At 57.4% G+C, this 16,068-nt stretch overlaps 1 protein-coding gene across 2 annotated transcripts in view; it reads left to right on the top strand.

Moving 5' to 3' along the window:
• Positions 1–15,878, top strand: part of SEZ6L (seizure related 6 homolog like) — a 37,891-nt gene extending 22,013 nt beyond the window's left edge. The window contains exons 2-17 of one of the 2 annotated variants that reach the window (XM_051785554.1): positions 386–1,147; positions 1,812–1,945; positions 5,497–5,689; positions 6,202–6,387; positions 6,840–7,005; positions 7,134–7,300; positions 8,101–8,295; positions 8,385–8,523; positions 10,653–10,849; positions 11,997–12,191; positions 12,316–12,507; positions 12,742–12,936; positions 13,297–13,329; positions 13,466–13,577; positions 13,811–13,913; positions 14,214–15,878. In XM_051785554.1, the coding sequence (XP_051641514.1) occupies positions 386–1,147; positions 1,812–1,945; positions 5,497–5,689; positions 6,202–6,387; positions 6,840–7,005; positions 7,134–7,300; positions 8,101–8,295; positions 8,385–8,523; positions 10,653–10,849; positions 11,997–12,191; positions 12,316–12,507; positions 12,742–12,936; positions 13,297–13,329; positions 13,466–13,577; positions 13,811–13,913; positions 14,214–14,243 (2,999 nt within the window). In that variant the 3' untranslated portion in view covers positions 14,244–15,878. Of the gene's footprint in view, positions 1–385; positions 1,148–1,811; positions 1,946–5,496; positions 5,690–6,201; positions 6,388–6,839; positions 7,006–7,133; positions 7,301–8,100; positions 8,296–8,384; positions 8,524–10,652; positions 10,850–11,996; positions 12,192–12,315; positions 12,508–12,741; positions 12,937–13,296; positions 13,330–13,462; positions 13,578–13,810; positions 13,914–14,213 lie in introns of both variants that reach the window. The other variant, XM_051785553.1, reaches the window with a different exon arrangement.
• The last annotated feature ends 190 nt before the right edge of the window (positions 15,879–16,068 follow it).

Here is a 16,068-nt window from a genome sequence, read left to right as displayed (position 1 = left end):
CCATGGAAAGCTTTGACTCTGGCTCTCGGAGCTCTCTGCAGTATCTCACAAAGATCACCCTGTATTTCACCCCACAGACCACAGCCCAGACACCACACTTGTGGTGGATAAATCTGTATTTATGCAATTATCCCCTGGCTGGGGCAGTGCTGGGGAGCTTTGGTCACTTGCTTTTTATCCCACAGGTTGTGTTGAGTTTGCTCAACACAAGGGGTGCCTAAGGGGGCTCTGCGAAGGCTTGTGTTGTGCTGTGGGGATCACAGCAGAGAGCAGCAGGTGTTCCTTCAGCCACAGCTTCCCAGGGGAATGATTTCACACCAGCAGCACACTTACAGTTTCATGCCCAGACTTGCCCAAGTCCCACTTTTTCCTGTTTTTTTTTCAGACAGTGGATCAGGGGCGGCGCTGGTCCCTGTCAGCCCGGACCCTCTTGCTGCAGATGAGCTGGTGGACAAGATGGTCGGTGGAGCTGCAGAGTTCGGGCACGGCACAGGTTTGGCCGGTGGAGCTGAGGATTTTGGGCATGCCAAGGGTTCAGATGGTGGAGCTGAGGAGCTGGGACATGCCACTGCACTCAACCTGCTGCCAGCCACGGAGGACGGTGCCAAACCAGCAGCAGAGGAGACAACGTTGCTCATGCAGAGCCACGTCCTGCCAACAGCCACCACGGCCCCCAGCACTGATGCAAAAAAACCTGTCCCTGTTAAGAAAAAGCCACCAGCTCCAAAGCAAATAAATATGGGAAGAAAGCACCCAAGGCTCAAGCCCACCCTGGCAGGGCCCCCTGGGACTGCCTCCCCAGCCAGCCCACTGCGCTCCCGGCTCCCCACCACTGCCCAAGATCCACGAGCGCCAGCAGAGGACATGGACCAGGGGCCCCCGGAGCTGCCCTGGGGGGACCAGGCCACCACCAGCTGCCCCACGCTGCAGATCTCCCCATCCACCCTGCCCCCAGCCCTGCCTCGGCCCTTCCCTGACAGCGCAGGTGATGCTGAGGAGGTTCCGACCGCGGCTCCCAATGGTGACACCGTTATCCCGATGAACAGCGCGGAGAGAGACGTGCACAGCTCCTCATCAGAGGAGAGCCAAGAAACCACCACATCCACCATCATTACCACCACTGTCACCACCACGGAGCCCACCCCAGGTAAATGAGCTGCCAGAGCACAGGCACAGGGGTATGGCACCTGAGGGGGAGCAGGTCCGTGTTTAGGGCAGCCCCCCAAAACTAGGACACCACCTGGGTTTGGGGGGCTGCCTAAAATCTTGGTGCTCAGAGGGCTGGAGCACATCTCCTATGGGAAAAAGCTGGGAGAGTTAGGGTTGTTCAGTCTGGAAAAAAGAAGGCTCTGGGGAGACCTTAGAGCCCCTTCCAGTGCCTAGAGGGACTCCAATAGAACTGGAGAGGGACTTTGGACAAGGGCCTGATGTGACACGACAAGGGAGAATGGCTTCCCACTGACAGAGAGCAGGGTTAGATGGGATATTGGGAAGGAATTCTTCCCTGTGAGGGTGGTGAGGCCCTGGCACAGGCTACACAGAGAAGCTGTGGCTGTCCCATCCCTGGAAGTGTTCCAGGCCAGGTTGGACAGGGCCTGAAGTAACCTGGTCCAGTGGAAGGTGTCCCTGCCCATGGCAGGGGCTGGGACTGGATGATCTTTGAAGTCCCTTCCAGCTCAAATCACTCCCTGATCCTATGATTCAGTGGGATCAGCTGACTGAGGAGAGACCTGGGTGCTGGGTTTTGGGGTGCGGGAGGGAGCTGCCAGGTGACGGTCCCTTGGTGTGATTGCTGACGTGTGTTCCCCCAGTCCTGTGCAGCATGAGCTTCCACGACCCCGAGGGCTACATCGACTCCACAGACTACCCCCCACTGCCCCTGCACGGGTACCTGCAGTGCACCTACAACGTCACTGTCTACACAGGCTACGGCGTCGAGCTCCAGGTGAGAAGAGCTTCAGTTTGGGGATCCTCACAGCCAGACCCCTGTGTTCACAGCAGCAAACTGTGCAAGGCACCCACAGCCTTGGGCACCACTGCCCTGGGCGCCTGCACTTGCTAAGATAAACCTTCCCAGGGAAAAAAATAGATTTCTCTTGGGCCTCCTAATAAACAAACTGTACGAGGGAGCTGATACACCCTGAATGTCAGCGATGATCAAACCGCTTAAATGTCACACAATTAATTTAACAACGAGGCACTGGCAAGCAATTTGCTAAAAAGGTACTTGGTTTTGGTGGGAAGAACACAAGTCCCCTGGTCCCTGCATCCCCCTGCCTGCTGGGAAAGGTGTGGGTGGCCCCAGTGGATGCAGGAAGCCCTGAGGCAGCGGGGTGGGCAGCCCAGGTCCCCTCTCCAGCCAGTGCAGGTGCTCACCATGTGCCCTCCCATCAGAGTGGGGCATTCTCACCAGGTTGATGTGCTCCATCAGTTCTCCCCAAAATACAGCACCCCTCAGCCTGATGAGGCTGGGAGCAGGGCAGCGGCCTCAACACATTCCAAACACTCTCCAGGTCAAACCAGCCCAGAGTCCCCATACTCTGGCATTCAATTCTTTCTTCTTGCGTTCTCCCCATGTCACTGTTTACATCCAATTAACATCCATTGACTTTTAATCTGTGTAATTAAGAATGTGCATTAGAAGGAGCAGGGGTTCCACTGGGGTTGTCCCCTTCAAGTGGGCACACGCTGTGGCTGATCCCTGGGGTACAATGGCAAGGTGGCCACCAGTCCCAGAAGTGGGGCAGTGGTGACAGCACAAGGTGAGCACTGGGGTGTCTGAGCATCTCAGACACTTTTCCATGGCAGTAACTGCCTCCTCAGATCTGCAGGGTGCTAAAGACAGGCTGCTTTGCTGTAAATTCGCCTCTGCCCATAATCCATCAGGTGACACCACTCCTGAACTTACTCTGTTGTAAGCCAAGGTTTTAATGGAGCATAAAATTAGCCTCTACACAAGCCCCCAAGCTTTGCATTTCCCTTTGTTGATGCTTCTGAGCATTTCAGACAAATTAAATCACAACAGCAGGTCCGTGCTGGCAGAGTGTGGCCTCATCTGCAGCTGGGCAGTGCCCTGAGCTGCCCGACCACAGCTGGGCTGTGAGCTCCGGGGGCTCTGAGGTGAATTCCATCTGGTAGGTGCTGGATAGTGCAGTGCACCTTCCCCAGATGCCCCGTGTGATGTGGGTAATTGGTACAACTGGAGAGGTTTGGATTTAATTCACAACTCCTGGAGTGGGGATGGGGAGTAAGTCCTTATTGGGTTAGGAAGGGGATGAGCTTTCCTGCCAGGATGGTGTAATGCAGGAATAATTCAAAGGGGATTCCTTTCTTCACGTGGGTGGGCTGAACTGGGAGCTCTGGAGGCCAGAGCCACTCAGGGATGCTGTTTTGGGAGATGCCAGATCAGGCTGGGCTGGGAGCTCTGGAGCAGGTGCTGTGTTGCTCTGTGTTATAGGTGCTGTGGTGGGGTGACCTGGGGTGGATGGTCCCTGTGTGGAGCCTGAGCTGGTGCCCACCCCGGTCACAAGTGGTGCAGGGTCTCAGAAGGTCCTGCTGGAGGCTGAACTTGGAGGGGGGTGTGAGAGCTTGGGGTCTCTACTTGGCTCCCTCCCAGCAGCCCCCCACATCCCTCACAGCAACTCGGGGACAGCTGTACCCTTGCCTGTCCCTGTGCCAGCCAGGCTGTGCCATGGCAGCCCTGAGAGCTGGGAGCAGCCAGCTCTCCAAATGCTTCGTGAAATTATATTTATTTTTAAAATTCTTGAATCTCCTTGGCAGGAAATAGAATTTCCCTAAAGAGGTTTTATAGTGGGTGAGCGAGGCTGGCAGCCTGACTTGAGGATCCCTCCTGCCTTCCCAACAGGCTCTGGAGGAGCTGACATCAGTGCAGACATTGATTAAAGTTAGAACTGGTCCTCCCAGCCCCTGGCAGGAGCTCACACATATGGTCCCTCTCACAGCGCTGACGGTCCCTGGCATGAGGCCACTGCATCGTCTGGGCTCGCTGGGTACTCTGGACTCCTCTGACGATGCCAGCCTGGTGCTGGCACAGAGAATGGCATGTGACATTCACAGTGACACCCAGCTCCGGGTTGCTCTGGGCCTGGGTTTGCTGGAGGATAGGCTGCTGGTGGACCCGAGTGGTGTATGTGTGTGTGTGTGTGTGTCCCATGGCACCCAGCAGTGCTCCTCAGCTTCCTCCCTTCCACAGAGCTCTGCCTGCTCCTGCTGCTCTCCTGAATCCCCTTCCCAGGGCAGAGCTGCTCCAGCAGCACTCCTGAATGCTCCCCTTCCCAATTTCCTGGAGTGATTTGGCTCTGCATAGTGTGCATGATGCCATCATCACCGGAGGGAGCCAGCTGGGGAACAGGTTTGGCTGGAGGGATTTCAGAACAAAATGTGTTAGAAACACCCTGGGAACATCTTTGCAGGGATTCAGACCCAGCTGGGGAAGCAAAACTCTGTCCTGGTAGGAGCTGGCAGGAAGTAGTTAGCATTGTGTGGAGCCCACTCAGCATCCCTGGATCCCATGTTCCAAATAATTCATCCCAAATAACACTTCATTCCATTTATTAATAATTAGATCTGAGCCATCCCACAAGCTGCAATGTGTGCCAGCTGTGCTGGGGAGGCACATTTCTGGGACAAAACCTGGAAAGGAAGGAATGACCTGGGGCAGGTTGGGGGCTGCCCATGTTTCTGATGATGCTTTTATCTGCCAGGACCCAGCACCCTGCTGCAAAATAACAGCAAAATCAGCTCCTCCTGGATTAAAACATGGGCTGGGGTGAACTCAGGCATACTCTGACCCAGCCTGGGGGTGCTCAGTCCAGCCCCACAGCAAAGATCAGGCTTTTCCAGGGATTTTCCTTCAGGTCAGGCAGGGAGTCATTTGGTGGGACTAGGGTGGTTTCTCCAGAGGAAATCTCCCTCCTCCCAGCAGAAAGGCAGAGGATGCCAAGGGCTGTGTGGGGGTCCATGTAGTGCCAGTGGCTGTGTCCTACCTTGTGGGCCAGGGGGAGGTGGCATGGTGGTGACAACAACCACCAATCCCTCCAGTCACAACATCATCGGGAGCGCTTGTAATCACAGGCTGGGCTGGGTGCTAAATATAGAGCCCTGGGCTCACACACTTAAGGAAACAAACGATCTGATGAGCATCTTTCTGCTGAAATATGAGCCCATTTATTAAGCTAAATGGACGTGAAATGCAAATGTGAGGTTACTGCTCAGCTATTTCCAAATAATAATTAAAGGCTTTTGGGACTACTCATTAGATGCACACGCTGTGTGACTCCCCACCACTCCCCCCACTTGGTGGGGTGAGGGATCCTGGGGAGGATTCCCGGTGCACGGAGTGGATGGTGAGCACCGAACAGAGGGAGGGCTGTGCTGGTGCAATGCTCTGTGGGCACTGTGTGTGTCCAGGGCTGGGATGTGAGCCCTCACCTGGAACCCTTCACCCGCAGCTCACAGGTCTCTGCTCCCCCCCAGGTCAAGAGTGTGAACCTGTCTGACGGGGAGGTGCTCTCCATCCGCGGTGTGGATGGCGATGCCCTCGTGGTCCTGGCCAACCAGACCCTGCTGGTGGAGGGCCAGGTGATCCGCAGCCCCACCAACACCATCTCCGTCTACTTCCGCACCTTCCAGGACGAGGTGGTGGGGACCTTCCAGCTCCACTATCAGGGTGAGTGTCTCCCTGATGTGGGTAGGGGTGGGATGGGGGTCAGTCCCATCGGGCTGCCGGGGTGGGAGGATGGTGGGCTCTGCCTGCACAGACCAGTTGGGCTCCTGTTGCACTGCCTGCCCATGCTCAGAGCAGGTGTTGTGCCCAGAGCAGACGGTTCAACGTGCCCTGATGTCTTCAACTCTGGCAATGGTTGTGCCTTTCACGCCTGCCTTGCCCTGTTTCTGTCCCTGTGCAGCAGCTCTTCCTACACACACTGAGACTGTCAGTCTATTTTTTACCTCGAAGAGCTGTAAAAAATAAATGAGTTCAAGCAAATTATTTTTAAAATAGAAACTGGGTCTGGGCAAGAGCAGTAACAGGTGAGGAAGCAGCAGAGCAGGGGGTTGGCACCTGGCAGCCAGGTCTGTCTGTGACACGTGGGGACATCCAGCACGTCCCTAGGTTCACCCCCCTGTGGGGTGGCTGGGAGCAGACGAGCCCTAAACTCCAAATGGGTGTGCTTGTTGCAGTGTTTATGCTGAGCTGCAACTTCCCACGGAGACCTGACTTTGGAGACGTCACTGTGATGGATTTGCACTCGGGTGGAATTGCTCACTTTCACTGTCACCTGGGCTACGAGCTGCAGGGTCCCCGGGTGCTGACGTGCATCAACGCGTCCCGGCCGCACTGGAGCAGCCCCGAGCCCATCTGCTCAGGTACGCTGCACACCCTCAGAGCTAAGGAAAACTGGGGTCCACAACCAAAAATGTAGTCCCTTTCTTTGTGCCATGGGTTGAGTGAGGTCCTGGGAGAGAGTGAGAGCGATGCCCAGCTCTGCACACAGCGCAGCCCGAGGTACTGCTGTTGGCCAGGCAGTGACTGCAAAATCTATCCCCTCATTAGGCAGGAAAGGAACAGGAAATTATAGATTTTATGTGTAAGTGCTAGTATATATGTGTGAGTATAAATATGTACAGATAGAGCAAAGCTAAACCAGGCAAGAAGTTTGTGCATTAGGGACTGAAGAGAGCTGGGCAGGTGCCAGCGGAGGGGGTCATCCATGGGCTGTGGGAGTACAAATGCCCCCGTCCCCTCTGCCCTGCCCCATCTCCTTTGCCTTGCCCTGTCCCCCTGCCCATACCAGTGTGGCTGTGCTCTGTTCTGACAGCTCCCTGCGGAGGGAAGGTCCACAATGCCACCATTGGCCGCGTCCTGTCACCCAGCTACACTGGGAACCAGTCCAGCAGCATGTACTGCGTGTGGGCCATCGGGGCACCCCCGGGACAGAAGCTGCACCTGCACTTTGAGAAGCTCCTGCTGACAGAGAAGGACAGGTGAGGGTCTAGGAGCCACCCGGGTTTGGAAGTTCCCAGCTGGTCCCAGCTCCTACCTCAGACCTCCTGGGGCTGGGTGGGACACAGGGACTCCTGTCCCATGTAACGTGCCATGTCCTGCCGTGCAGGATGGTGGTGTACAGCGGGGACACCAACCAGTCTGCTGTGCTCTACGACTCGCTGCGTGCGGAGAGCGTGCCCTTCGAGGGGGTGATCAGTGATGGCTCCTCCATCAGGATCGACTTCCTCGCGGAGGAGCCCGCGGCCACCACAGCTTTCAACATCCGCTTCGAAGGTGCTGTGTCCTCATCGTGGTGCCCTGGGGGCAGTGCCCCGAGAGCTGTGCCCAGCCTCAGCCAGCACACCCGGCCTCGGGGCGCTCGGGTAGTTACACATGGCTGCAGGAAGGGTCTCAGCTGCCGTTGGCACCAGCAGACCTGGTGCTCCCCTGTGCCACTGTCCCTGTGTCCCTGTGGGTACACAGGGTGACCTGAACCTCATGGGTGCTGTAACAGCTTTGGGGAATATATTTGTCTAGGAAAAAATAGGGAAAGAAATAGTGAAATGGCATTTCCTCCAGCAGGAAAGCTTGTTGGTGAGCTGAGTGTCCATGGGACATGTCTCCTGTGGCAGGGATAGGGCTGTCCTCCCACTTACCCATCTGCCATCCTCCAGATCCATCTCCTTCAGGGACAAGGTGCAGGACCAGCCCTGGCAGCTCACACAGCTTTGCTCCAGTCATTTAGGTGGATCCCACTGGAGGATCATTCCCACGGGAGCCCTGTGCCCCCAAGCAGGCTCGGTAGCACTCAGTAATCCCAGGGTGGATGGCTCAGCAAACATAGTGCCTGGCAGTGCTGTGAGCATGTCCCCACAGGAGTGGGGTTTTGTTAAACCTGCATGGCTCAGGGCAGATAAATTGTTGCTAATCCTAATTGCCTGTAAAACGTGCCATGGAAGAGGCTGTCCATGCTAGTGGGGATGCAGGGGTTGGTTCCTGGCTGGGGACAGTAGCAGAACCTGGGGCTCACCCAGTGAACCCCCAGAGAGGAAAGAAGCTCCATGTCCCTGTGGCTAACAGGACTTCTCTTCCAGCCTTCGAGCGGGGCCATTGCTATGAGCCCTACATACAGAACGGGAACTTCACCACCTCCGACCCCACCTACAACCTGGGCACCACTGTGGAGTTCACCTGTGACCCCGGGCACTCCCTGGAGCAGGGCCCCGCTGTCATCGAGTGTGTCAACATGCGGGACCCGTACTGGAACGACACGGAGCCGCTGTGCCGAGGTCAGCCCCTGTGTCACGGGCAATAGTGGGCAGTGAGGGTGAACACCCCCGTGACCCCGCTGAGCTCTGACCACCTCTCGCTCTCGCAGCCACGTGTGGGGGGGAGCTGACCGCTGTGGCTGGGGTGATCCTGTCCCCCAACTGGCCGGAGCCCTATGCAGAAGGGGAGGACTGCATCTGGAGGATCCATGTGGGTGAGGAGAAGCGACTCTTCCTGGACATCCAGCTGTGAGTAGCCCAGGACCTCAGTATCTGTCTCTGCCCCAACAGAACACAGCCCCCTTTGCTGTAGTATCCCGCTCTCCTTGCCCCAGGGATCTTGCACCATCATGGGATCATTGAATCCCATAATGGTTTGGATTGGAAGGGATTTTAATGCTCATCTCATTCCTTGTCATGGGCAGGGACGCCTTTCACTAGACCAGGTTGCTCCAAACCCTGTCCAATCTGGCCTTGAACATTTCCAGGGATGGGGCAGCCACAGCTTCTCTGGGCAACCTGTGCCAGGGCCTCACCACCCTCACAGAGAAGAGCCATGCCATGTTCCTGTTCTCCCACTCAGAGCTTCCCTAATCCCTGTTGATGCACTTGGCACTGTGGGCAGGACTGAGTGCTGGTCCCTGAGTTCAAAGCACTGCTACACCATCCATTGCAGTAGTTTATTGCTCCTTCAATGGCTTTGGAACTTGCCACAGGGAGTGACGACACAGCAGCACGTGGCCATGTGCCACGTGGGGTGACACACAGCACCATCAGGAGCTGGGTTATATGGGGTTAGGAGAACCTGGGGGCATCCATGAGCTGCAAACAGCTGAATCTTTGGGCTGAATGTGAAATACAGGCACTAAGGGAGCAGAGCCCAGCAAGGGGCTCAGCACAGGCTGAGCATGCCGGGATCAGAGGGAACGAGATCTGATGCTGGGGCTGGGAGCCCTTGGCATGGTAATGCTGCCTCTGTAGAGGGAGTCTCCTTTGATGCTATTTTGGGTTTTCAAGAGGAGGACATGTTTCAAGTAGAGGCTTAGAGTCATAAAGGTTTTAAAGCTTCCCATAAAATCCCAAGTCAGAGCTCCCAGTGCACCTTTCCCAGCTCTGTGGGTGCTTGGGCTGAGCAGAACTGGAGGCCAAGTGATTTGAAATCATCAGACATAAATGTCACTGAGAAAATCGTGTTTGACAGAAAGCAGAGATTTACTACAAATGTCAGCTTACCATGGGGATTAGCTGGGCTCCTTCCAAGAACATTCCTAATAAGTCGTTTGGGTATCAGCTCAGAAATCTCCTGTGGGGCCAGGAGCACCCTGCTGCTTCTCCCCTGGCCCTCTCCTGCCCTAGGGAAGGGGAGGATGGGGGTGTTCCTGCCTCAGTCCTTCCTGTGCCATCCAGCAGCAAAGCGCTGGTGCCGGCTATGCCCCCACTACTGGTGCTGGCTGTGCTCCCAGCGCCGGAGAGCCTTGCTGGGATGCGGACTCGGCAGGACAGCGAGCAGGGAGGGGGGTGTCGGTGCCCACTCTTGGGGCTCATGTGATCCGTTCAGCCAGAGAACCCGCCTGGCAGCAGCGCTGGCACCAGAGCCATGTGTCCTCCGGGATGCGCATCCATCTCCTGCCCTTGGCCTGGTAGCGGGGCGAGAAGGCGAGCCCACCCCATCCTCTTCGGCTCCAGGGCAGCCGCATCCCCGCCGCATCCGGGGCGGATGGATGCTGCGGCCGGCGCTGCCCGGTGTCCCCGGCAGTCCCCGCCATCCGCGGGCCGCCACTGCGCTCTGCTGGCCGCGGGGACGAGCGCGGCGCCGCCGGGACCGGCACTTGCACGGGCAGGGACGCGCTGCCCCGGGAGCCACCGGCACCGCCCCGACCTCGACCCCCGGAGCCACACCCAGAGGGCAGAGGGAGCCGTGGGGCTGCGGCCCAAACAGGCGGGGACGGGACAGTGCCACAGCGCTGCCCAGTCTGCCTGAGGAGGGAACAGGGAATGGGATAGGGACAGGGACAGGATGAGGATGTGACAGGTATGGGAACGGGGACAGGGACAGGATGGGGATAGGATGGGAATGGGACAGGGACAGTATATGGACAGGGATGGGGACAAGAGAGGGATGGGGATGGGACAGGGACAGTATATGGACAGGGATGGGGACAAGAGAGGGATGGGGATGGGACAGGGACAGTATATGGACAGGGATGGGGACAAGAGAGGGATGGGGATGGGACGGGACAGGGATGAGCCACAAGGCAAGTTTGCTGCACTGCAGTGTTGGGGCAAGTGATCACCTCACCTCACCACCCTTTGAGTCCCACACCATTGCATCCTGTTTGGGTTCCTTGCCCTGCTCTCTAACCAAACTCTCCTCTCAGCCTGAACATCACCAACAGCGACATCCTCACCATCTACGACGGGGACGAGCTCACCGCCCGCATCCTGGGGCAGTACGTCGGCAGCAGTGGCCCCCAGAAGCTCTACTCCTCCAGCCCTGACCTCACCATCCAGTTCCACTCAGACCCTGCCGGGCTCATCTTTGGGAAGGGGCAGGGATTCATCATGAACTACGTAGGTACGGAGAGCGGGGGGCTGGTGTGTCCCCTGCCCTTGCCATGAAGGTGGGGATGTGGCACACAGCCAGCCCAGGCTGTCCAGGTGCCAAGTCTGGAAGAGGGAAAAACGGCTGTGACACCAGCATTCCACATCCCACCCACCTCCTGCAGGACCCCCAGCCCAGCCACAGGTCTCTGGGTCAGCCAGTTCTGGGGTGTCCCTGTGTGCCTCCCTCCTCCAGGCTGGCAACAAGGCAGTGGCATTTTTGGTCCCTGTTAGCCTTGGTCTGGCCCAGAAGGAAAGAAATTGCTGGAAATGGGGATGCAAGATACACACACACACCCTGCCAGGCATAAGCTGATGGCAGAGGAGGTCACTGAAGCCAGTCCCTGGGTGGGCTCTTGAGATGGATGTTCCCAGCTCCCAGCTCCTTGCTCCAGAGTGGCTCAGAGCACCTGGAGATATCTGTTCCATTGTCCTTTGGGGCAGCCCTGTCTGCCAGACTGGAGTGGGGAGTGCCCACGCAGGGGACAAGTACTGGGGAGGGCACTCCTTCCCCATGGCTGCCTGTGGCCTTGCTGGCTGCCTCTCCTCCTCCTGCCTTCCCCTGCCAGACTCCTTCCAAGCGTGTTTTCCTTGCGCTGCTGACAGCCCTGGCTATGACAAAGAGAGCAAACTGCAGTGCAGAGCACCTGTGAGGCTGCAGGTCCCTCCTTGGTGCTCTGCAGCACACGGGGTCAGGCTCAGCTGTGGGCACAGGGCTGGGGAGGGCAGGGCAAAACCGGGAGAGCAGGGCACAGACCCCTCACCTGAGCAAACCAACCACGGTACCTGCACTGATCCTGCACCTGCAGCCAGAGTTGAGCCTGGTGTTCCCAGGTTGTCCTGACCCCAGCACAGGTACTGCCCCATCTGAGCCCTTTGTCTGCTGGTAGGGTCAGGGCTGGGGAGGTTTCAAAGAGCCCCCATCACCCACCGCTGCCCCTTCCCTGTGCCCAGGGGTTGCCACCTGCAGACCAGCTGCCAGCTGTGGCTGTGCCATTTGTGGACTGTGAAGCTGGAGAGCTCTGGGGAGGGACAGGCACTTGGGCCATGAGTCTAGGTGTGGTGGCTCCAAGGAGGGGTCTCATTCGGTGAGTGACAGCCAGAATCCCTCTTGGCTGCAGAGGTGTCTCGCAACGACTCCTGCTCTGACCTGCCCGAGATCCAGAACGGCTGGAAAACCACGTCACACACAGAGCTGGTGAGAGGGGCCAAGATCACCTACCAGTGTGACCCAGGCTATGACATCGTGGGGAGCGACACCCTCACCTGCCAGTGGGACCTCAGCTGGAGCAGCGACCCCCCCTTCTGTGAAAAGAGTAAGTGCCCCAGCAAGGTGCTGCTGTCCTGGTCCCACGCCCCTGTAATGGTGCTGGTCCTGCTGCCATGCCGGGGCTCCCTGCTCCAAGGGGACCCTGTGCTCAGCCATCCTCTCCTCCCCAGTTATGTACTGCACAGACCCAGGGGAGGTGGAGCACTCGACCCGCCTCATCTCTGACCCAGTGCTGCTGGTGGGCACCACCATCCAGTACACCTGTAACCCTGGCTTCGTGCTGGAGGGCAGCTCCCTGCTCACCTGCTACAGCCGCGAGACTGGGACACCCATCTGGACCTCACGGCTCCCGCACTGTGTCTGTGAGTTTGGGTTGTCTCTCCTGCTCTCCTGCAGTTCAGCTCCTCTTTGGGGGTCCCAGGGATTCCTTCCCTGAAGCTGGGACCTTTCCCAGCAGGGGGGTGGTGCAGAACTTTGAGCTACCTGGAAGCAGGATGGGGTGGGACTTCAGGTACTTCCCGCTGCCCTCCAGGGTCTTTTTCTCCCTCAGTAGCCTAAGCCCTGAGCTAGCCCCAGATTGTTTCATTCCCTTTCAGCTGAGGAGTCACTGGCCTGTGATAATCCAGGACTGCCAGAAAATGGGTACCAAATTCTTTATAAGCGCCTCTACCTGCCAGGAGAGTCCCTGACCTTCATGTGCTATGAGGGCTTTGAACTCATGGGGGAGGTAACCATCAAATGCATCCTGGGCCAGCCATCCCACTGGAGCGGACCCCTGCCCATCTGCAAAGGTAACGTGGGGGGCCTGGGGGACTTGGGATTAGCTCATGCCTCTGTCTCCAACTTGGGAGAGCCCAGGGTCAGCCCTTGGTCTGGCTGCAGACCTTGGCAGGTCTCTGTCTGGGAGCTGAACTCATCTGAGACCTGGAGCTTCTCTGGCTTTGGGCTGAGTGAGCTCTGCTCGACCCAGCCCGCTCAGTCCTGGCCATGTACTTACAGACACCAAAAGTTTATTAAAATCTGGGAGTTCACAGTGTGGTTTGGGACCAAATGGGGCAGGAGACCCTGAGTCTGGGCTCCCCAGCAGCCAACCACTGCCAGTGCCCAGTCAAACCCAGCTACATACCAGTAATTCTCCATTTCTCTTCCAGTGAACCAAGACAGCTTTGAACACGCTCTGGAAGGTGAGCGATGCGGGTTTGCTGGATGTGCAGGGACCTGAGCCAGGGCCTGGTGGAGCCTGGGAGGAGGGAGAGAGGCAGAGAGGGGATCACACGATGCCTGCAAATGCCAACATAATAGATCTTGTCCTTTCAGTAGCAGAAGCTGCTGCAGAGACATCGCTTGAGGGTGGAAATATGGCCTTGGCTATATTCATCCCAGTGCTGATCATCTCCCTGCTGCTGGGAGGAGCATACATCTATCTCACAAGGTGGGGATACAGTTGGGCTGGGGACCACCACAAAGCAGGGGGGACACAGCCAGGGCTGGCTCAGCATTGCCGTGCCCTTGCCAGCTGCACACCCTGGGCATGGTCCTCGGGAGTGCTTCGGGGCCCTTGGGGTGCTGGTGGGGGACTGGGATGGGGGAATTGGTAGATGGGGCTGGTCATGTTCTGCTCCGGGGTTGGTCCGTGCAGCCCAGTGACTCCAGCATCTCCCACAGGTGTCGGTACTACTCCAGCCTCCGCCTGCCACTCATGTACTCCCACCCCTACAGCCAGATCACAGTAGAAACAGAGTTCGACAACCCGATTTATGAGACAGGGGTGAGTCCTTCTGCACCTGTCCTCCTTGGGGACCCTCCTGAGGGGTTTGGCTGGGTGGGCAGCCATGGGATGAGTCCAGCCACACTGCTGTGGGAGTGCTGAGTAGCAGGGCAGGAGTCTGTCCGTGTTGGTCACTCACCAGGAGCTGGGTCAGTGGCGCAGAGGGTGAAGGGTCCTAACTGGGAAGGCATCACTCCCCTGAGGACAAAACAACACCCAGGATCTTTCTTGCTGCCTGGGAATGGGGAGATGATCTTGAAATGCAGCTGCTGCCCTCAACTGGCTTTTCCTTCCTTTCAGGAAACACGAGAATACGAGGTTTCGATATAAGGACAGCGGTAAGAGAGTCTCCGGCTGTGAACTTAATGTGCTCTCATAGAACTTCCTCAGTAACTAATCCAGAGGCCACGTGGAGTTTGGTTGGACCCCCGGACCTGCTGTTGTCTTTCCTTTTGCCTCTTTATTGAAGATTTTACTGTTTTCTTCACTGTATTTATTCTATTTAAACTGCGATAGGTGTGCTGCCAAGCCCTGGGCACAGGCAGCAGCGGGAGCCGGGGCAGAGCTGGGTCCTGGTGAGGCCTAGGGGGCACGGGGGCACCTGCTGTGTCCCCCTCCATGGCAGTGTGTCCCCTGGTACTGCCCACACATGCAGAGGGATTTTTGCGGTTCTGGTGTTGTTAAAAATTAAAGATGTCTCCATTGCAAGAGCCTGCGGTTGATTGCTGGGAGCTGAGGTAGCGCAGGGTCCCCTGCAGGGTTCCCATCCTGCAGCTCCCAGCTCCCCAAGTAGGACCCTCACCCAGGGGCTCGGGTGGCACTGGTGCAGGGATCATCCTTGCTGCAGGGCTCAGGAAAGCTGTCATCCAGGGAGCCAGGACAGCCTGGCACTCGTGAGGCACACGCTGCGTTCTTGTCCCACTTTGCGTTGGATGTGGAGAGGCAGTGAGCCAGGACTCATGGGGTGATGCTCTGCGGAGAAGCACCAAGCAGTGACCCCCGGCTGCCGGCCCAACAGGGTGGGCAGCCCTGGAAGCTGCCCTGCAGCGAGCGGAGCTCTGCAGCCGGTGCCTCTGCTCATACCAGTTGTTCCTCTCAGCAGCACCTCCAGTCACCCTGCCAGGAACACCCCGACCCAGTAATGGCCTGAGGCCACCCCTTGCCCCCCTGGCAGCATCTCAGGGTAAGCAGGATGGGCTGGGCTCCCTGTCACCGCTCCTTCCACTGCAGGAGGGTCTGCGGCCGACCCCGGCGTCCAGAGCTGGAGTAGCACATCCCACCCAGCACCTCCCGGATCAGCACCTGGCTGGGTCTCACAGCTGGGCAGGAGATGGAGAGGGGCAGGGAATGAAGATGGAGGTATATTGGGGATGGAAGGCAGAAGGGATGCATGAGGGCTCTGACACAGGAGACCAGCCCGGGGGGAGCAGAACAGCCCCTCAGAGCTGGTCCTGAATCCCAGTTCCACCCTTGGCATGCCCTGTGCTCCTCCATCACCTCTGCCAGAGCCAGGCACTGGCAGGGCCACAGTGTCTGCAGGGACACAGACCCCAAAAGGACACCCTGTCCCTGTGCCCCCTATGCCACAGCCCCCAGCCAGCCCCTGGGGAGGGCAGTGAAGCCACCACCACATCCTTGGCTGCCAGTGTCCTTCTTTTGTCCTTGTAGAACAATCACAATCGCGGGAGGCTGGGTTAGCTTGGGGTGGTAGTGCAGCTCTGCAGTGTACAGCTGGGATTTGGGGTTTTTCCTTTAAAAACAACGAATGTGTGTTTGTAATTTGTAAAGGTTAAAAAAAAAAAAAGAGAAAAAAAAAGAAAAAAAATGTGCCAAAAATGTACGAAGCATTTCATTTCCCTTCATACATGTCTGTTTTTATAAGAACAATGTGAAAATTGCTGGGATTAAATATTTTTGAACATGATAAAGTAGTTCCGTGGGAAACTCTAGCGTTCAGTATAACCTCGATACCAATTGTTCTGTGTTTTTAAATGTCTGAAATCAGTTTGCAGAGACTCAGGCCACAGGCTGCAGCGGTGCAGGGGAGAGTGAGGGCCGGGCATGCTGCATGCCCTCCTGTGGGATGGTGGCCCGATGCCACTGGCTTGGCTCTGAGTGCCAGATCCTGCCCTGGTGCAGCCCCATAGTGCCCCTA

Source organism: Manacus candei, unplaced genomic scaffold, assembly GCF_025592945.1.
Source record: "Manacus candei isolate 608988 ecotype Guabito, Panama unplaced genomic scaffold, ASM2559294v1 h1tg000020l, whole genome shotgun sequence".
NCBI lineage: Eukaryota > Metazoa > Chordata > Aves > Passeriformes > Pipridae > Manacus > Manacus candei.
Note: the sequence above shows the minus strand (reverse complement) of the source record. Positions and strands in the feature narration are given on the sequence as shown.